The sequence below is a fragment of the Gastrolobium bilobum genome, unplaced genomic scaffold (genome assembly GCF_033153095.1).
Source record: "Gastrolobium bilobum isolate Gb01-03AN ecotype WA unplaced genomic scaffold, APGP_CSIRO_Gbil_v1 utg10651, whole genome shotgun sequence".
In the NCBI taxonomy this organism is placed as follows: domain Eukaryota; kingdom Viridiplantae; phylum Streptophyta; class Magnoliopsida; order Fabales; family Fabaceae; genus Gastrolobium; species Gastrolobium bilobum.
Window position 1 is genome coordinate 39,265 of NW_026898033.1, and position 21,708 is coordinate 60,972.

At 34.3% G+C, this 21,708-nt stretch overlaps 3 protein-coding genes across 3 annotated transcripts; 1 reads left to right on the top strand and 2 right to left on the bottom strand.

The window, feature by feature from the left end:
* Nucleotides 1-2,159: 2,159 nt before the first annotated feature.
* Nucleotides 2,160-3,296, bottom strand: LOC133312318 (uncharacterized). Its single transcript, XM_061513492.1, has one exon. It carries the CDS (start codon nucleotides 3,246-3,248, stop codon nucleotides 2,268-2,270), a length of 981 nt encoding a protein of 326 aa, XP_061369476.1. The 5' UTR covers nucleotides 3,249-3,296; the 3' UTR covers nucleotides 2,160-2,267.
* Nucleotides 3,297-8,410: 5,114 nt separating this feature from the next.
* On the top strand, nucleotides 8,411-12,217 carry LOC133312308 (eukaryotic translation initiation factor 6-2-like). Its single transcript, XM_061513482.1, has 8 exons — nucleotides 8,411-8,526; nucleotides 9,011-9,065; nucleotides 9,199-9,295; nucleotides 9,423-9,508; nucleotides 9,746-9,790; nucleotides 10,741-10,871; nucleotides 11,639-11,749; nucleotides 11,826-12,217. Exons 2-8 carry the CDS (start codon nucleotides 9,056-9,058, stop codon nucleotides 12,081-12,083), a joined length of 738 nt encoding a protein of 245 aa, XP_061369466.1. The 5' UTR covers nucleotides 8,411-8,526; nucleotides 9,011-9,055; the 3' UTR covers nucleotides 12,084-12,217.
* Nucleotides 12,218-13,554: 1,337 nt separating this feature from the next.
* Nucleotides 13,555-20,461, bottom strand: LOC133312302 (T-complex protein 1 subunit gamma). Its single transcript, XM_061513472.1, has 14 exons — nucleotides 20,321-20,461; nucleotides 20,135-20,180; nucleotides 19,668-19,729; nucleotides 18,404-18,476; nucleotides 18,004-18,071; nucleotides 17,745-17,814; nucleotides 17,387-17,455; nucleotides 17,234-17,305; nucleotides 16,596-16,669; nucleotides 14,827-15,489; nucleotides 14,626-14,751; nucleotides 14,392-14,496; nucleotides 14,242-14,316; nucleotides 13,555-13,978 (listed from the first exon to the last, which is right to left on the bottom strand). Exons 2-14 carry the CDS (start codon nucleotides 20,157-20,159, stop codon nucleotides 13,787-13,789), a joined length of 1,674 nt encoding a protein of 557 aa, XP_061369456.1. The 5' UTR covers nucleotides 20,160-20,180; nucleotides 20,321-20,461; the 3' UTR covers nucleotides 13,555-13,786.
* Between the last annotated feature and the right edge of the window lie 1,247 nt (nucleotides 20,462-21,708).

The window sequence follows — 21,708 nt, forward strand, 5'->3', positions numbered from 1 at the left end:
GAAAAATAAGAACAACATAAAGGTGGAGGCATACCTGTCTCCATTGCAGCGGAATAACTTTGATCTTTTCTCTTGGGGTTTCTAGTCTTCCTCAGTCAAATCACCCTAAAACCAAATTCCTTAGTGTGCCGTCTCTCTCTTGATGGGGAAGAGAAACTAGGGTTGTTGATTTAACGTATTGGGGACCATAACCCTTATATAGTGTTTTTATCTTTATTGTTGGGCCAATAAGCTCCCATTATACCTAGTTGGCCCAACACCGGCATCCACTCATTCAGTCCATACTCACTTAGGAATCTATTTGGGAATATTTAACTGATCACTTTAATTTACCCAATATATATAAATAGCACAATATAATTATTAATATAATATGTGACCCACAATAATTATTAGAAAATATAATTTCTTAACAATCTCCCACTTGGGCCACATATTAACTTGAGATAATTATATCGTATATCTTTAGTGTGCAACTGTATGCTATTTTTCTTTAGATTCCTCCTTAGATACAATCTGGTCCACCTCCTATATCAATATGAGATCATGGCGGCTTTTGTCACTTTCAAGCGTAACTAAACCTTCCATGGTCATCGCACCAATATATTCAATGACATAGATCAAGTATGGATGAGTGGCATGGAAATTACATGCAATGTGATCTTACAATGCCTATTTCCAACTGGTCCTACTTTAATCTTTATGAGATCAATCCTAAATTTTCTGTATACACAAAGCAGAAACACAAGCACAAAATATAATACATTCAGAGGGAAAATATCATTGAATTCTTTATTCTGCAGAAAACAAACATAAGAATGTTTCATTTATTTATTTACATAGAACACCAACATAAAGAACTCCCACTAAACCGTAGTGCCATCGAACAAAACAACACCCATATGAGCAGTATGCTCGTGAAAGACCTTAGGCACTAAGCCTTTAGTAAGCGGATCCGCAAGCATGGAGTTCGTCCCTATGTGTTCTATGGAAATCTGACCACTCTGAACTCTTTCTTTAACAACCAGAAACTTTATATCGATGTGCTTCGATTTTGAAGAGCTTCTGTTGTTGTTGGAGTACAACACTGCTGACCTATTGTCACAATAAATCTTCAGTGGCCTTTCAACACCACTCACTATATGCAGCCCTGTGACAAAGTTTCGCAGTCATACCCCATGGTTGGATGCCTCAAAACAAGCTACAAATTCAGCGGCCATAGTAGAGGAAGCTACGAGTGTCTGTTTAACACTCTTCCAAGAAATAGCTCCTCCGGCCAACAAGTAGACATAAACTGACGTGGATCTTTTACTATCTTGGCATCCAGCAAAATCAGAGTCAGTTTATCCGACGATCTCTAATTCATCTGACCTCCGATATGTAAGCATATAATCTTTAGTTCTCTTTAAATACCGTAAAACCCTCTTGGCTGCTTTCCAATGATCCATTCCAGGATTGCTCAAGTATCTTCCTAACGCTCCCACTATAAATGCTATATCAGAGCGAGTACAAACCTGGGCATATATAAGGCTTCCTACTGCCGAAGCATAAGGTACCTTTGTCATTTCTATCATCTCAAGCTTACATTTAGGGCATTGGGCAAGACTAAACTTGTCTCCCCTAGATATGGGCGTATCTCCTGACGTACAATCCTTCATGCCAAATCTATTCAAAATCTTTTCAATGTAGGCCTTTTGTGATAACCGTAGGATACTTTGAGCGCGATCTCGAAGTATTTGTATTCCTAAGACAAAAGATGCATCACCAAGGTCTTTCATCTCAAAATCTTTAGTGAGAAGTTTCTTGGTTTCATGCAATAAGCCTATATCGCTACTGGCAAGTAAGAGATCATCAACATATAATACCAGGAATATGAATTTACTCCCACTGAACTTGTGATACACACATTCCCATGTGCGTTTTACAAATTTTCGTGCTTTTTAAACATTTTCATATATATTTTCCTTTTCCCCTGCCTATTCTTTCTAATTTAGTATGTATTATCGGTCCGTAGAGTCAAAATATATGAAAATTCGCATTCATTGCACTAAGCAACTAGTTATGTAAACGAGCCTATCATTATATCTTAACACCTTAAAATATTAGGTTCATAAATATGGATAAGAAGAAACTACTGACAAAGAATTATAAATGGGGATAAATTATATCGTGAATAAATCCAAGATAAAATATGTACATTAGTAACTGTCAGCAAAGTGGCATTATTCCTGTCAAAGCTTCCTAGCTATTCTAATTTCTAATCAGATTTAAAAATTGTAAGTCTGGGAAATAATTCCCAAAAAAGTCATCCTAACATCAATCAAAATTTTATACAAATCTTTTACTCTTCCCTCAATAATCTCAACCACATCCTCCAATTCCCTGCAACTTATCTTTAGTCTCTCAACAGCATATTTCATCTCCATTTCCCTTTTACCCTTAATCTGCTCCTTCAAATCTCGAGCTGCAGTTACTGTCTGCTGCAACTCATTCATCAACAAACAATATCTCCTTTTCTGCAGCTTCTTCTCAGCACTTCCTTCTGCTTGCTTTGCCAACTCCAGAACCAACTTCAACCACGAAGAACTAGTAGGCTGAGACTGTTTCATTGTGGGGAAGAATCCACTTTTTGAATCAAATGAAAGACCAATTTCAAGAAACCTGCAACATAACAAGGCCATGGCCTTAGAACCACACATGATCTCATTGAGTTCTGTTTCATGACATAGCTTTTGCTTCAACAATTTCTTGAAACAAGAGCCAACACGGTTCCCCATTGATTTGCATCTCTTTTCTATACTTTGACATGACTCCAAAAGTTCCAATGCACGCGTTGCTGCCACAGCATTAGGCTTGGCACTACCACTATCAACCAAATGTACAACCACTCTTAGTGAGTCCACATACTCATTGATGTTCTCCATTTTGTCCATAAAGTAATTGCATGCATCAAGAATCTCAACGTTTTCTTCTAGGTACTTATCAACAGCCCCACGGTCAGCATCATCTATATAAGAAATGTTCACAAAAGAATCCAAGGCAATTTTCTGAGTGGTGATGGCAGCATCAAGCAACTGAGCTAATCCAATTTCACCACCATCAGTGCCTTGTGACCTAAGGTTGTCAAGCTCTGCCGTGAGTTCCCGGTCGAATCGGGTTTTTTCCGGCAAAGGGGCCACCGCCACGGGCAGCACCCTTGGCTGAAACTGCCTTAAGGTGAAGCTCCTTAACATGGCTGGTGCTCTCATGGTGTGCAATGCTTCTATTTGTTTTGATATATATTCTAAGAATAGAAACATAACATATATAGACCCAATGACCAATTGAGAATGTGGTACACTTTGAATATATAGAGTTCAAAAGCAAACCAAGAAGGACACGTGTCGATATTGCATCGAACATAAACAACTCAAAGTGAATCTGACCATTATAAATATCACAATCACATTTTTGTCTTCTGGCTGCAAATTGGTGTCCGAGACATTGAAGGAAAAGGGACAGTGTGGGACCAATTTAATTGAAGTTTATTACTTTGATACCGTTGAATGGAGTTTAGGAGGGTCCCACGTATCTTTGATTTGCGGTGAAGCAAATAATTGGGTGACAGTTTTGGTTCATTTTCATGTAACTGAGCTGTAATGAGAGTGCGTGGTGTAGCAGGACAGTACCACGTACTACTCATCTACCACTGTGAACGACCCACCTGGCTTCAAGAATTTTGCATTGCTTCCAATTATTGGGGCACCCTTTTCCATAATATCATTGAATACTTGAATGTTTAAACTATTCAAATAATATATATTAACTTTATTCCCTAACATGTCTCTGTAACAAAACCCTTCAATTATTATTGAAGTCACTTAACATCAAGCGCCTCTTAAATTATTTTCAACTAAAAATGTCTTTCATTTGTAGTGACATCATTATCCAATTTGTTGGGAATTCATTGGGGATGAGATATGGTAAAAGATTGTCTTGTTATAGGTTGTCCCATAATTCATTGGTGCGTGAATTGTAATTTTCCTTTAGATGTTGAAGTGTGATGAAATTTTACATGAACCCGATACTTTAAATTTTTTATTAAGATATAATATGTGATCCACTTATTAAGATTAATATAACTTAGGGATTATATTTTCTTATGCAACATGAGATAAGATATCTCATGTTACACTCACAAACTTAGGTGGGTCTCATTGCATAGAAAAAAGAGAAAAAGAATTTGAAGTGGGTCTCACGTCTTTTTGAGTGTGTAAGAGAGACTTATTGTCTCCTATTACATGAGACTAATATTTCCCTATAACTTAACACATTAATGATGGTTCATAAACTTCCTTGATAGCTAGTGACACTTTTTTATTTTCAGCTCGTTGGCCGCATAATACAAATAATTAAAAGGAGTTTGCATTTGTCATTTAACATGACACAACAAACTTTTCTACACACACAACATTTTGTGGGCCCACACTTTTTGAAGAAAAAAGAAAATTACGGCACGCAAAACGAATCTCTATAACATTACACAATCATTTTTCCTACAACATAACTCTTATAAAACCCTAATTAAAAACTTGAATCTACTAAGACTCGCTAAGTTAACTCAATGTTGAGCAGCATAGAATATGCTCTTGAATGGTAGGCATCAAAGTGGTGATTCGAGTCGACAGCATACAACACAAACATAAAAATACAAATAAGATATAAATTTGAAATTCGGTTAAAACCTCTGACACAAACACGATTTCACTTATTTTACATGTTGATATAATAAGACATGAATAACACACAACATCAAAGTATGTTGCTTATTATGCAGGTTGGCACGACACAATACGAATAACTTATCAATTCTAACGTGTTACTTATTATGTGAGTTGACATGACACGATAAGACACGAATAATTTATTTACGACAAAACACAATAACATGTAAGAATATTAATGCAGATTATTTTTGGATTCGCGAATTGACAAACAACACAACACGAAATTTTTTATATCAATTTTTGTCAACACGAATTTAAAAAAGTATCAATTCTAATACAAATTTTCATATATATAAGCAAATCGTGTTGAAAATTATAACCCGTAATAAGCACTTAACAAATATTTCAGGGATGACTATTAATTAGCCGAAAGGGTCCAATTTTGCTGGATTTGGTTAAAGACAACATGGACCCAAACTTTGAGAAAGATATATAGATGTAAATAATATAAAAAGTAAACTGTATGCTGTGAGGATGACAACGAATAATGCTGCTTAATTAATTTGGAAATGTAAAGAATAGAAGCATGTTCATAAGGTAATTTATTGGTAACAAGAAGAAGCAGCTACTCACTCACTCTGACGTTGTCACCATTGAAATCCTCCACATGGCATGCACCGCGAATCCAACATTTGTTTACGTTGTCCCTCTGTTGGCCACGTTTGAGATGGACAACATATTTTATATATGTACATTTTCAATGTTATTCGTGTAGAGGGTGCCTGCATTCAAAGTCTTATCTTTGGTTATCCCTTACAACTTCTTAATTAGCCACTCGAAAAAGGGCAAAATATCTTTGATATATGCACATAGATATTAAGAATATCGCGAGCCGCTCAAGGAACCATTCACAATTATGAGCATCTATTGGATTATTAAAATAAAAAATTGTACCATGAAGGTCAGTGCCCTCTTTTTTCAATAGAAAACAAGAAAATTATAAAATAATTAGCAAAAGTTGTTGAAGGAAATACATTTGCATATATATGATGAAAAAGAGTAGTAATAAGAAAATAATTCATTCCATATCTCATAATTGAAGCTATAAACGTCTCTGAAGTACAGCAATTTGTACAACAGCCTTCTCAAGCGACTAATGCATGCATATGAATTTAAAAATAGTTTCTTAACATTTTGGATTTGAATTAAGATCTCAAAATCCATCGGTAAGATATTGAACTATTGGCATGTCCTCTTTATACCTAACCTGTAACCTTTTGTTTCAGCCTTTTGCTTTTGTGCCTTGTGGTAACAGGTGCATGATTCTTTAGCAGTTCCATATAATTTCTCTGTTGCTTAATCAAGGTTTTTTTTTAATTAAAAAGAGTACTTTAAAGAAAAGCTATCTCGTTGTAAAATTATAACATGTCAAAGTTGTAGCAAAGACAATGAAAATCAGACCTAAACATTTCCGACCAAGTGCTTCAATCTTAACGAGTTGAATGGGTTTTTTTATTTTATTTTGGTACAATCAATCACGGTTTTTCATTATGCATTTTACACGCTTCTTTTAAAAAAATTTACTCTTGAACTTTAATTAAGAAAGACAAAAATTATATATATTTTTAGATAAACCACATGTATCCTCTACGGAAGGTAATCCTATTCGAGGAGGAACATTCACATCATGGTAGGACTAGTTCTCCCAGAGTAAATTTTTTGCATTCACAATAACTTGATCCCACGATTTTACTTAAACGGAATTAAGTATGTACCACTTAAACCAACCATCTTCAGTAAAATTATCACTTTTATTTAGTTCCTCTAGATGGAATCCAACTTTAGCAATATATGAAATTTCGAGTATATATTAAGAATGTCACAATTAATAGATTCACTATATTATAAGAATAAGGGTTCACTGAATATTCTTTTAAAGAACACAAGTTATGTCCTTTTAGCAATTTTAACTATGCATTTTCGGGAATACATAGTTATAATATTAAAATTTTATTTTTTTCTCTCTTCAAAAGCTGTCTACTGACGTAAAAAGTGAGAATAATATAGCTTTAATATTATAACTATGGATTTTATAAGAGTTATGTTGTAGGAAAAGTGATTGTGTCATGTTACTGAGATTTGTTTTCCGTGCCTTAGTTTGTTTTTTTGCTTCAAAAAATATGAGCCCCACAAAATATTGTGTGTGTAAAAATTTTTACCATGTCATGTTAAAGTACAAATGAAAACCTATAACTATACATTACATAATTAAAATCTGTTAAAAAGACGCCCATTTTTCCCATAAGAATAATGTTTGAGAAGATAATTTGTAATAAAGAGTCTTGAAAATCTTATAAGGCAGGCCATGATTAGAACTTTGAATATTGTAATCGATCAGCTGATAGATGTGGGCTAACACTATCATTATTGTAATTGATTCAATGGACCTATCGTACGACAAAATGTATATAATTTTTTATGCATTATTACTAGCAGGGGATGATGCATTATGCATGTATGTGAAGATTTAAATTTGGTTTATTGATGATAATTAATTATTTAGTGCAGCATTTATCTAATTTTTGCTCCTCTTCTCTTAATTAATTACTAACTAACGTAAAACTCATCACACACATTTCTCCCTCAAGGGTGAAATCCCAAATTTGCCACACAATATAAACTTTATATATATATATATACATATATATATAGGATGAGATCAATTTACATAAGAATAATAAGTATTACATCAAATTTTAACTGTTGATTTTTGTGAACGTAACAGTTGTGATTTATTTGAAATTAATAATCAATTAATATGTATGACTCAATAAATCATAATCGTTGAATTAACAGAAAGTAACGGTTAAGATTTAGTGTAAGACTTATTATTCTTACATTTATATAAGTTAATCATGTCCACACATATATATATATATATATTATATATAAATTATCCAAATGGCTTAGTATAAGCTTACGTTGCACCCTTTCTAGTGAATATGTTTTATCTTTTCCTCAAATTCAAATTTACATAAATATGTAAAAAAAAAAATCCTCATAATCTTTTCTTTGAAAGTCAGAAAACTGTTTTAACTTTTTTTTAAAAAAAAAATTAACATCCAAACATACACATAAGTTGAAAAAGCACATTATTTATTAAAAAAAAAATTAAGGGAAAAAAAGTTCCATCCGACTCTTCGTAAGAAACCATTTTCAAAAATATCATTCTCCTTACGGGCTTCCTTTAATTTGCAAGTGTGACAAAAGCCAGAGCCCAGACCCAAACTATCAAATATCAAAGGCGACACAAAGAATCTCTTTCAGTCCAGCCATCGAGTGATAATTTTCACTCCCCTATAACAATTAAAATAAGTCACTCACTCGTTCATAGAATTAAAAAAACAAAGGGATCTCACCTCGTAGAGATAAATTTGTAGGTTCACCATCTGGAAAAAAAAAAAAAAATAACATTGTTATCAAAAAATGTGTAAAAGAGAAAATTTATCTAATGTAATACGAGAATAATTTCTTTCATAATTATTATATTTAAAAAAAGGGGTTTATAAATGTTACTTCGCACGAAACAACAAAATATCCTACTCTGACTCATCGATCTGTGGAATCCTTTTTTTTTTGTGTTTACTTTTTTTTTTAAAATGACTTAAGTGTAAATGATATATAATATTTTCTTTATTTTACTTAAAAAAATTATAATATAAACATTTTGAAAATTCTATTCACCGTATCCCTTATTGTGTTGCTTCTATTCACCGCCGCTCAGCTTCGGTGACCTCTTCCGCTTTAGTCCTCTGTTCAGGTTACCGATATCCCCATTTTCTGTTTCGCAATTTTGAGTGTAAAGTTATTATCTTTTTTATTTTATTTTATTGACATATAGTGTTTCCCTTGTGTTACGAATTTGAACCTTATGTGTGTGTATGATGCTTGATGCTTAATCACAGATTACATAGCCATTGTTCTAGTTCTAAGTGGGTCTTCCACCTACCATACAATACAATACAATACAATACAAGCTTGTTCCTTGTGCTGAAGCCTGTTGAATTGGTTATCACTAGTTCTAAGTTGCATACAAAGTCAACAGGGCCTTTTGCAGAATAAACACTTATTATACTCTTACAGGGTTCAAATTTACATGAAACTTTTCAACATTTGCTTCCTTTACATATCAGAATTCTGATAATCAACTTTAACATTTGACTGCTTATTGTTGTCATTGCTACAATTTATTTTCATAATAATTCCTTTTATTTGTTTTCCTGATTAGACATCTAATGCTGCAGATATTAACTTGGTTACTTGGGTCCAAGATTTGTGTAATCTCTGTCATGGCAACTAGTAAGTAATGAGACATATAAATTTTTCGTAGTCTGTATTTGTTAAATAATTAATATCTAATATGAAGCTATATGGTTTTCTTTTGTGGAAAAATTTTTCTTTCTCTAAATCTTTGATTATGGGTTTCCTGCAGGACTTCAGTTTGAGAATTCTTGTGAAGTTGGAGTCTTCTCAAAACTTACCAATGCATATTGTTTGGTTGCGATTGGAGGTTCCGAAAACTTCTACAGGTTTTTATTCTTTTTGGACTAATACGTTCCCCAGTAGATTTTGGTTTATTTGTGGTTGGTTTCAAATGGATTGAAATTTGCCATAATGGTTTGGTAGATGAATAAATTAATGTGTTGTTTGATACAGTGCATTTGAGGCTGAGTTAGCAGATGTTATCCCTGTGGTCAAAACCTCCATTGGTGGCACTCGTATTGTTGGTCGTCTTTGTATTGGTAAAGTTTTTTCCCTTGGTTTCTTAAATCTTAATGAGTATCAGTACAGTCCTTGCCTTGGACTATATCAAGGCTGTGAAGAGATGGTTGCATGCTCTTTCTTTCTCCGTCATTGACATATTTTCTTCATTTAGTAAAAGAATAAAGATATGGTTACATCATTTTCTTGTATTTATTGATTTATCTTTTATTAGATTACCTATTACCTAATGAACTTACCTTTCTATTGGTTTGCAGGAAACAAGAATGGGCTTCTCTTGCCCCATACCACCACAGACCAAGGTAAATCCTATTATTATGTTATATGTTTGGTTTCATTTATAGTTTTATTTGATGCCATTCTGTTAGTTAATGATTGATGGTTCATCTGCCATATCAATTATCTTCATGTTTTGTAATGGGAGTGAGAATGACTAAAAGTTAGTGCTTTAGTCTTTGATTTTGGTATGTCATGGCCTCATAGATGCTTGGTTGTCACAGCTTATTTTATTTTTACAAAATAATTTGTCTTTTAATCTGTTGAAAAGGATTTTGCAGTAGGGTATAAGTGCTAAGCACTAATGTGATACTGTTCATCGTTTGCCTCCTTCCACAACAGTATAAAGAGAAATTTTAATGACTGAAGAATTAGGAGCTACTTTGGTATCTAAGATCTCTAGTTCCCGTTTCTGTCTTAAAAAGTAAAAACTATTCATCCATACGAAGGAACTCTTACAATGTTGCTTGGTATTTGAACGGTGATTTGAGTGCAATTAGCATTGATGAGATGGTGAACAATTTTATGTATGATGAGAACCGTTTCTGTGACTTCTGTATAATTGTAAGTGATAACCTTAATTAAAATACCAGATTAATCACCAAATTATATACAGGGTACCCTGCTTTGATGGTTGTCTAGAGGCCTATTCTGTTATCCAGTGGCCAAAAGATTCGGAAAACTTTTGTTTGCCTGGAAATATCTGGGATCTTTATCAACACCCTGGGTATAGGCCTTTCAACATTTTTTCATATTTTGCTGGGTTTGATCAGTCCATCAATCTCCTTTCGTACAAATATGCTCCAAGGTGTGGACTGTCTAGGATTATTAATTAGTAAGGTGTGGGCTGTCTAGGATTATTAATTAGTATTATTTTCCTCTTATATGACATATCTATTGTTTCATCTTTGTTGGTGTTGTGATTTTGTACTGACTTATGGTACTTTCTATCTTTTTGCCATGGCTATTGGTGAAGAACTTCAACATTTGAGAAACAGTCTACCTGATCAAGTTGTTGTTCAGCGCATAGAAGAAAGATTATCCGCTCTGGGAAATTGTATAGCATGTAATGACCATGTGGCCCTAACACACACTGATCTTGACAAGGTATTGTTTATTATAGATTATTGCTTTTTTTGTTCCTATGCTGATCTTTTATACTTATCTCGGATTGGAAATTGATTTCGAGGACACTCAATTTTTATGTTAAACATGGATGCTGAATAAAGAAGTGGACAAGCTGTCACATACCTAGTGCTTGCCCTTCTGGATCTGATCACTTAAAAATTTTAGGTTATGCACTCATGTAAACTGAAAATTGTTTCTTGAAAAGAATAGACTAATTTTCATTGAAAAGTTTGCTGTCATGTATGGTAAGATTACGTGATTTGACCACCTTATAATCTATGTGACCCCTATTATTCATTTTTATTGGAATGTGGATATGCGTTCAGGGTTGTATATTATCTACATAATCCAAGTACTTCATCTTTTATCAAAAAGAAAGAGAAACTTATTTGAATAGCTATTAAACTTTTTGTCCCACTTGTTGTTGGCATTGAGTTAAACATGATGAGGAAAACTTGAAGCTTATGTAGGTAGGTAACAAATGCTGGTTTTGTGAATTAAACAAATCCTTACTTTTTACTTAAATTGTCATGTAAGATGATTCTTTTTGTTAAGGGCATTATATTAAGGCTTCTTTATGTCCACCAAACTGTTCTCTTATTGTGATACGAGTAGGGTTCGTGTCTCATACAATAGTTATTATTAACACACTGCCTTTTATACCAAAAAAATAAAAACACGTTTATATTGCGGCTTTTTAAAAGGATTCTTGGCCGGCTCTTGTATTCACTGAAATTTTTGTTCAGGAAACTGAGGAAATGATTGCAGATGTTCTTGGAGTAGAAGTTTTCAGGCAGACTATCGCGGGTAATATTCTTGTTGGCAGTTTCTGTGCCTTCTCCAACAGAGGTGGTTTGGTAAGTACAAGACATGTTCTCTTGAATATCATAATTTAAATATCTATACTGTCTTTTGACCATAAACTTGGTGCAGGTCCATCCTCATACTTCCATTGAAGACTTGGATGAACTTTCTACACTTCTTCAGGTTCCTTTGGTTGCTGGGACTGTCAATCGCGGTAGTGAAGTAATAGCTGCTGGCATGACAGTAAATGATTGGACAGCATTTTGTGGTTCAGACACCACAGCAACTGAGCTCTCTGTGATTGAGAGTGTTTTCAAGCTGAGGGAAGCCCAGCCTAGTGCCATTGTGGATGAGATGAGGAAATCCCTCATTGATAGCTATGTATGAGTTTTGGTAATAGGATTCACTTTTCATACGATATTGTATTGCTTATTGCTAAGATATTTAAGTTTGGTGATAGTGTTTTTTTTACCTGGTAAACAGTTTGGCTAGTAGTTTGCCTTCTTAAATATGAACGCATATTTCAATCAAGAATTGTATGTGATATCTTTTACTTTAATTTGTGGTTGTCATCCATAAATCAAAGGCGAAATATATGTGCTCTTACGATGCATGGACTCTCATGGAGTTACGGTGGTATAAATAAACTATTTAATAAAGCCTCTGGTTAATTGGAAGCAATCATATAATTATTAAACTAGATTTTAGCCTTAATAGAGCTGTGTTCATATTATTATTATTTTTGAGATAAATCAACATAAAACTAAATGATTTTCTTTACAATAAAAGTGAATTTTTTTTTTATTTTCCTGTTTAAAAAAATTGACAGAATTCATTTTTGTCCACTAATGCATGCGCTGATCAAAATAAAAATTACAATATACTAGTAGAGTTACGCTTTTTTTTCGTAAAAAAAAAAAAAAAAACGATTTATAAAAATTGAAGCATTTAATATTTGTAATCATTTGTCACCTGCTTGGGGAAAATATTGCTTGTCAACGTCACATTTCTTGTGAGTACTTATCAGATATTACTTACCCACCAATTTTTAGCCGCTATCCTCTGAAGTCAAAATAACACAACTAACTTTCAGTGTCCTACTGACAGCTATTTCGTGATCGGCTTTTCAACAGGTCAAATAACATTTAAAATTTTCATGAGTACGTAACCAAAAAATAAAAAATATGTACAATAATTTTCTTTGAAAGCTTAGATATTACGATGGTTAATTGTCTGAAAATCTGGGTTTCCATTAGTCTATGACCCATATTGAACCTGTTATGGATACTCTCCTTAGGCCCACCAATTGAATCCAATTTCTAAAAGCTCACATCTAGAGCCTTCTAGAAGACACCCATGGCAAGCCATAGAGGCTCACCACTGGAACATTTCCCTTTCCTGCACAGCTGCCCCTGTACATTGACAATGGACAGCATGTCATGTCTTGTCTCAAGACAAGACATGACTTGATGAGACAACTCTTGGGACTGACCAGCTCACTCTCTCATGCTAGAAAGGACTCTCCTCACTAAATACATGAGAAGCTTTACGAGTTGTTACTCACTCCTCTCCTATGTTGTTACTCACTCCTCTCCTATGTTGTTACTCTGCCTCGATGCAGAGCCATTCAAGCCTCGCACACACTCTCTCTTAATGCACATACATGAGAAGCTTTACGAGTGCTTTGATCTCTATCAAAGCCACTGTGGACACCCCCTATATCAACATACTTCACCCTCCATAGAACACATCTTACGTATCACTATCGGTACTGAACCAATGAAGAAAAACCGACAGATGAGTCTTAAAGCTTCTCAGACAGAAACTGAAAATCTGAAATCAGACGCAAGAAGCCAGAAACAATGCAACCTTAAGTTGTGAAACCGAAAACTTTTACAGCGGCATTTGGACAAAATCTCAACTATGGATAGAAAAATAATCAATAAAGCAAATGTCATCTAAACCATCAAAACAGTATAACGCACAAAACAACAGCCAACCCAAACAAATAATAGTAATTAGATTTAAAAGCTTATCAGGAACCTAGCACATCTTCAACTCTACGTCAAAAGGCAATCTCGGTTATGTTCTCAGTCAGGAAGAATTTGCTCACTGTCAGCATCTGCCTCAGTCTCAACCTTAGGCTTTGAAGAAGCCTGGCCTGCTCCAGGGGCTTGCTTCTTCTTGATCCCACTCACAACATCATCAATCCGCAGAAGCATGCAAGCAGCTTCAATGGCAGTCTTAAATGTTTGTACCTTCACATTGTATGCATCCCAGATCTAAAATCATGTTGGAAGAAAAAATATTTAGAGTTTATTCCCTCACATATGCTTATCAAGCTAACCAAGCATCCGTATATTACTTGAAACGAGATATAGAGGATGTAAATCTTATATAAGTGGGTGCAATGGGAAATAAACAAGGCATTTCTTCACTGTGTTATCTCTTTTGGGAATAACTGAAACACGTTAGATTTAATTCAAAAGTGATGTGATTTGGGAATTATTTACATTGTATACGGAATAAAAGAAAATTAAAGCACCTTGGACTCTTTCATGTCGGAGATGGCACCGGTATTTCCATCTATGCCAACCCATGCATTTTCTCCATTTGCATGCTATAATTCAAAAACAAAATGTTAAACAAAATCAGAGAAAGAATCATCTACAAATGTAGTTGCAAATATTCTTACTTTCCCTTGTAGTGCTGTCATAGTCCGGATGACATTTACACCACAATTTTGTGCCAAAGTACGTGGTATCGCCTCAAAAGCAATAGCAGCAGCTTCATACGGCCACTGTTGGTCAACAAGAATATGAAAGTGAGAATGAGTAAACTACTGTAATGAGACAGAAATAAGAACTAGCGTCCACCTTAGATGTATGAGTATATAGAACCCCGTTGAAACAATGGCTATTACACTCACCTTCTCTATGCCTTGAACAGATGAACTCTTTTGCTTCAAAGTTGCTGATACAGTCAACTCTGTACCACCACCTCCAGGAACAAGTTTTGGATTTTTTATTATGTTCCTTGCAACAGACATGGCATCCTGTCATGGAAACAAGCTTCAGAAAGCAGTGATAAAATCTGAAAGCCAAGCTCTCAGTAGAAAGCAACAGCTTACCTGGAGGTTTCTTTCAACTTCATTTAAGAGATCTTTGCTAGCACCCCTCAATAGTACAGTACAGGCCTTAGGGTCTTTGCATTCAACAATATATGCAAAGAACTCATCTCCAATTTTCTTAACTTCAAATAACCCAGCGCCAGTACCAACATCAGACTCCTGTAATTCATCTGGTCTATTCACAATAACAGCACCAGATGCTTTAGCAATTCTATTATTATCAGTTTTTCTCAGCCTTCTGATTGCACTAACTCCATGCTTGCTCAGAAAATGGCATGCCAAATCACTAAGGCCCTTCTCTGTAATAACTAAATCTGGTTTAAACTTCAATATCTGCATGCAAAGCTCCTCGATGTATTCCTCTTCCAACTTCAACAAGAGACTCCAGTCTTCTTCTTTGAGCAGTTCAGCATTTGTTTGATTTTCGCCCTTTTTATACTCAAGGGGACAATCAAGAAGAATGATACGTGGATTGACAATCTTTCTCCTCATTTTGCCAGGGGCAACCACATCTTTGTTTATCATAACTCCTTTAAGAACTTTTGAATCCTCCAGCTGCCCACCAGGGACCTTCTCAACCTTGATATAATTTTTAATGTCTACATCTCTCAAACCTTGGCCAAGATCAACACCTACTGTGGTAGTAGCATCGATAGCTAAATCCTGAAAGTTAACCAAAGTTGAATATGTAAAATACAATTCAACAGATATAGAATTGTTAACCTGTTGCATAAAACTACAATAATCATCAGCACTTACAGTAGCCTAAGGTTTTAATCCTTTTCACTGACAGTAAATGATAAACTGAAGATGAATAAAAGCCAAAGTAAGGCAATCATTTTGCTACTTCTTTATTTGCTATATTTGCATGTAACTGGACAAATTTTATAGAAGAAAATACATTGGAGCCATAGTTGTCAGTAGCAGTTAGCGGCCGATAGCGGCCGACCCCGAAAATGGTATATCGGTGTAGCGGGTAGCGGTATTGCCGCTACGGTGAAGTATTAATTCTATATATATTATACTAACAGTCAAGAAACGAGGCAATACCGCTTTTAGTATTAATGCTCAAACATAAGAAGTCACACAAAATCAAACACATAATTCCACAATCAATGTCAAATACAAGGAACATAAAGGAAGGATCCAAAATTAAACACAACTGAACAATAAATTTGTCAAATTGTCAAGTACAAGAAGTGAACTAATGAAGAAAATCATCATCATCTCCAGATTCTCCATCAAATTCCAACATGGGAGTGGTGTAGCGGTGTAGCGGTATTGCCACTACGCTACGCCGCTATCTTCCGCTATGGCCAATGTCGCGTAGCGTCGCGGTTTGTAGCGGCCGACCGCCGCTATCCGCTACGGTAGCAGTTCAGCGGCGCTACGGGCCGCTACTGACAACCTAGACTGGAGCTATAAATGCATATAGATGAGGCACCTCAGTTACTCCATAGTCCCGCCTATACCAAGATAACTCAACCTTGACTAGAAGCCAAACACTTAACGTGAGAAACGAACAAACAAATTGTATTTATAAAAATAACATTTAACTTAAGTTTTTATGGAAAATTTCATTTCTGGTTGAACAACATGTATGGTTGACAACTTATATCATTGTCACATTTCCTTTCAAGTAACACTAAAAGGATTAAGACCATTTATTTAGGGTTTTAAGAATATCCATAAGCCAAAATAAAGATAATATATAAAAGAACAAAGATGACCAATTCGAAAATCTTGGCTATAGAGTAGAGGATACTCACAGCAATTAAATCTCCAAATTGACTGGTGAACTTGGTACCAATGCAGCTTTTAACTAGCCCCAGCATTGTACCTCCTGCAGTTTTATCCACAATTCCACATTAAGATATTTTATCAAAGAAGAAACTAAATGGAGGTAATTATGTATCTTCTCTACTCAATAGATGAATTCCATTAGATTAAATAACCCAAAAAATTAAAAGCAAATCAATCTAACATGAAGTCAAGAAGCTCAATCAAGCAATTCCCCTATGGCAGGTAAGATGGCTGCACTGATACTTAACTGCCTTTAAGCCACATTTACTAAGCCATTCTGCTATGCATGTATCACCTTGACATCGCAAAGAACCACCTACTCACCAAATTAATAATCAAATAATGCCATTTTGTTGATAGTGCACTTTTTTTTTACCAATAGCCTTCTCGATTTATCATAATGTCTCTACGAATTGCAAGGGGATTCCAGCAAACCCACTTCGATAACGGTCTAACGTGCTATTTAAACAACCTACTTAGACACTTCTACAAACCAGTGGATTATATAGTTGAAAAGGTTCAGTTCAATGTAAATAATTGCAAATTATTAGGAGATGGAAGGATGTTACTCTCCCTCCCCGAAAAAAAGTAGCAGCAAACTTACTATCCTTGGCATCAATGGGCATTGCAATTTTGTCAAGCACAGCAATGGCATCCTCCAGAGCTTTGTTATAAGCTGCAGATAACATTATAGCAGTTATCATATACAATCCGATATCCTTTTAGAAAAGAACCATTGATAAATACTATAAATTACCTCGGCAAATAACTGTAGGATGGAAATTCTTGTCAATGAATGCTTCAGCAACATGGAGCATCTCACCAGCTGCAAATATATACAAGATATTGAAAACGGGGGCAAAAGAACCCATTGCCCAATAAATCAAATAATGATCTGCTCCTTCATTAAGTACACAATAAAACCTAGAATTCAACACTTATGATTCATGACTTGGTTTAGCTGATGTCTGGAACATTTCCCCTTTGAATTTAATCTCATAATCACATTATTAACCATTAAAATGAGATTTCCAGAATAGGTTAACATGGAGTACAGCACAAGATGACAATTCATTATTTAAAAAAAAAAGCATCTACATATGCTCAAAACATACCAAGAATGATAACAGATGTTGTTCCATCTCCGACTTCTTCGTCTTGGGTGCGACTCAATTCAATCATAGACTGCAACCATCCAAATAAGAGAGCAGTATTAGAAAATTACAGGCCAAACAGCAACTAAACCTTAAAAATTCAATGCAAAAACAGAAAGTGGTGCTTTCACAAAAGACAAGGTCGGGAGAGCAATATATAATAGTATATATGCATGGCAAGCAAATATCAATGAGGTGAAGTGAAGGGGATAAAACATGCCTTTGCAGCTGGGTGAGCAATATCTAATTCACGCAAGATAGCATTTCCATCATTTGTCACCACAATTCCTATTAATTACAAGGAACATGAGTGTCAGACAAATACTTAGAAACACAATCCATGCAGATAAGTCATTGTGGTAAACACTAATTAAAATACAAGTTCCATGTCAGAACTTATACGTAACAATGTCCCACACCGTCCAGAAACTGTAGTTACTAAAGAAACAAAATTTTCAGATTGCCATAAGCAATAAAAATAAGTATACTTACTCATGCATTCAAGACATAAATCAGGAAATAATTTTATCTTCACAAATTAATTTTAAAGAAGGGTAAATGGTTTACAAGAATCATCAATAAACGAGTCACAAAATAATTTAAAAGATGAATACACTAACCTCCCGAAGCATCAAGTAGCATTTTTAACATGGACCTGGGTCCCAAGGTTGTACGAATTATGTCAGCAACAGCCTGATAGATACAAAGCATATTAGAAACACCAAATGATGAGCACTAGAGAGTAGACAACAAGATAGACTACATGACTGAAAGCAGACAATCTATTAATTAGTTCAAAGTTTTAGTGTAAATACACATTACTTATCACAATATTTACTTTACGGAAACCATGACATGTGCATGGATGCATGGCCCTCCCAAAAAAAGGAGAAAACAAAAGCATACAATAACTATTTTGGAACTTTGGAATTGTACGTAAAAAAACATGAAGAGCTTGTAAATAACCTTGGGATACACCACCTCAAAAGCTAGCTCAAGGGGTGGGAGTGCCCAAGGCCTTATAAAGGCCATATTAGTTTCCCATCCAATCAATGTGGGACTATATATCTCAACACGCCCCCTCACGCAAGAGCCCTTTCGGCTAGAAGCGTGGAAATTGCACAGGCCCATTTTTGGTTTACCTTTTTGTGCTTTTTTTTTATTTTAATTCCACTTTTTAAAGCGGGGGATGGTGAGGCTCTGATACCATGTAAATAACCTTGGGATACACCACCTCAAAAGCTAGCTCAAGGGGTGGGAGTACCCAAGGCCTTATAAAGGCCATATTAGTTTCTCATCCAATCAATGTGGGACTATATATCTCAACAGAGCTCAAGCCAAATATACGAGCACAATCCAGAACCTACAAATCTTGGAAGCAGAACCCTGAAAATATAAACTTATAAAAACAACTAGGAAATCAAACTTTCAAATTTCAGGGTATGATGATTACAGTCACTTTTAATGAATGTCAGATAAGATGGAATTAGAATTGTTCTCCAAAGGTTAGTCATGTTGCTTCATTAGATTCTAAACTATAATCTTTAATAAAGATGGTTATATATTGATGTAAAAATTTAATTAAAAAGAAACACAGAAATGACCACTTTACAGTTTACAAACTCTTAAGAGTAACAGTGTGTAGTATGAGATGCACCTTTTCGAGAAAGATAAAAATTCAGCTTACCCAAGCAACTTATTTCCCTTAATGACAATAGTTAGAAATCAAATCACTGTAGAAAGCCTCTCTTAACGCTTGTTTCTATGGTTTAGAGGTTAAATTTTTATAAAAGGATGAATCTTTACAAAGTAAACTGTCAAGAAGAGAAACACGAAAAAATATAAACCAGCATCATAATAGTTAGTAATAGTAATATGTTATACCTTTGATGCTTGAATATTTGCATGCTGCACCTTGCTTCCAGACTCACGTTTCAAGGAGTCCTCTGCCCAATGTCAATATGCATTTGATGAGTGAATTGATAAAAAAAAATAAAACATACATGCTAAAAATGCACCGCATAAGACTTGTCTTAATTTAATGAACATAAATCAGGTTACAAGCAAAACATGAAACTTCAGTGGACCACAGGAGAAAAGAAAAATTAAAAATAATCAAACCGAAGAAAGTTTCAAGCAAAACAAATAACAGTTTCGGCGAAGTCTTTTCAACGGATTTGGATTAATTTTATTTTTTTTCTTCTTAAAAAATTACTGTCCACACAGATAATGCTAGATTACTGCAATTTAAAAAATGACAGCGTTGTGTTCTTATGCAAAATGAGATGATGCAAATCCATTTACGAAGAAAGCGAATCCACGAGCGAAAGCGAAAGAAAGAAAAAACTTACTGAGAACTAGAACCGGCGACTGCATGATTTGGAGGTTGAAGGTTCGCTGTTACAGAAGCAAGTTATTAGAAACTAAAACACTGAAACGACAAAGGTTCAGTTTGAAGGTAGCAGATTCAAGTTCAAAAATATAAGAACGAAGAAAACGAATAGAGCCATGAATCGCAGATCAGAAATAAAAGTTACCTGATAAGATGCGGTGGCGAAAGTGGAGGAAGCGGCGGAAAGAGCGCTAGGGCACGGAGGCAAGAAATGATCGGTTTGCACGGCACAGAGTCACTTCAGAGTATACGTCTTCCGCCAAAATGTGCTACAACTAAAACCCTCCCAACACTGCCTTAACTCACTTTCGCATTTCTTTTCTCATTTTTTTAAAAAAAATTCTCTTTTTTAAAAATAGATAAATAAATAATATAATTTAGTTATTTGCACAAATAAATACTGGGTTTCAATTTTCTCAAAAATATTTCATGTTATGGACACGTATCACGTATGGATTTCATATTTATTAAAAAAAAAAAAAAATACTGTACGAAAATCAAAAAATTACTAACAGCAGAAAACAATTCTCCTAAAACATTTTCCCATAAATACCTGATACAACAAGCATTCCTAATCTTGAGGTGTTAGGATAGATTCACTGAGTTCAGTCTACTAGTAGTAGTTTAACTTTGTTACTTAGTTTTCAAAATATATATATAATCAAAATTTTATTATTTTTTCAAAAAAATAACAAGTTTTCTTATAAATTCATTTAATCCCAACATATAATTTGTTTTCTTAAGATCAAATAAATGGACTTAAGTTGACTAGTTGAAATCAAACTCAATTTAAATCAAATTAAATTGAAACAATCCCACGAATTTGAATGCATAGGATCTAATGTCACTAGAGAAACTATTAGAATGTTTTATAATAAATTATATGATGTCAAGTTTTTTATAATTTTTTCTTGCCTTCCTTCCAATAATATAAAATCCATTAAGGAAATCATATCAAGTTTGTAAGTTCTCGTGTGTAATGATGATGACAAAAAAAAATTTCCTTTTTCTAGTAGGGAAAATAAATATTAATAGAAATAATATTTCATAAAGTCGGATTATTTTTCTGTTTTAGATAATAAACCTGTGGTCCAATAACATAAATTTGACAAAAGGAAGAAATATTTTTTAATTTTTTATTTCTTAATATATTATCTGTTAAATGCATGTCATCTCTTCATGGGAGTACAAATAAATTGTATTATCAAATGTATTTTTTTTTCATAAATTTTTCAACACACATAAATAAAAAATATATATAGTATCTCCAGAAATCGGCCCACATAACGTAATGGTTGTCACTTGTCACTTTACCATAGATCTATCATAAAAATAACTTAATAAAAAAGAAACGATATGGAGGCCCAACAAACTTAATTAAAAAAAAAGTATCGAGGCCCAACAAACTTAATTAACCTAAGTCCAATACAAACAACACCCTCATGATCTTTTACTTCAAGCAACTTAATTAACCTATGTCCAATACAAACAACACGTGTGGTCATCCTCATGATCTTTTACTTCAAGCAGACT

Coding starts and splice junctions, on each gene's coding strand:
- LOC133312308 (XM_061513482.1), top strand. Junction 9,296..9,422: donor GGTTCCGAAAACTTCTACAG/GTTTTTATTCTT, acceptor TGTTTGATACAG/TGCATTTGAGGCTGAGTTAG. Junction 10,872..11,638: donor CACACACTGATCTTGACAAG/GTATTGTTTATT, acceptor ATTTTTGTTCAG/GAAACTGAGGAAATGATTGC.
- LOC133312318 (XM_061513492.1), bottom strand. CDS start 3,248: ATGAGAGCACCAGCCATGTTAAGGAGCTTCACCTTAAGGCAGTTTCAG.
- LOC133312302 (XM_061513472.1), bottom strand. CDS start 20,159: ATGCAGTCGCCGGTTCTAGTTCTCA. Junction 19,730..20,134: donor GTCGCCGGTTCTAGTTCTCA/GTAAGTTTTTTC, acceptor GACATTGGGCAG/AGGACTCCTTGAAACGTGAG. Junction 15,490..16,595: donor AATTTGGAGATTTAATTGCT/GTGAGTATCCTC, acceptor GTTAACTTTCAG/GATTTAGCTATCGATGCTAC.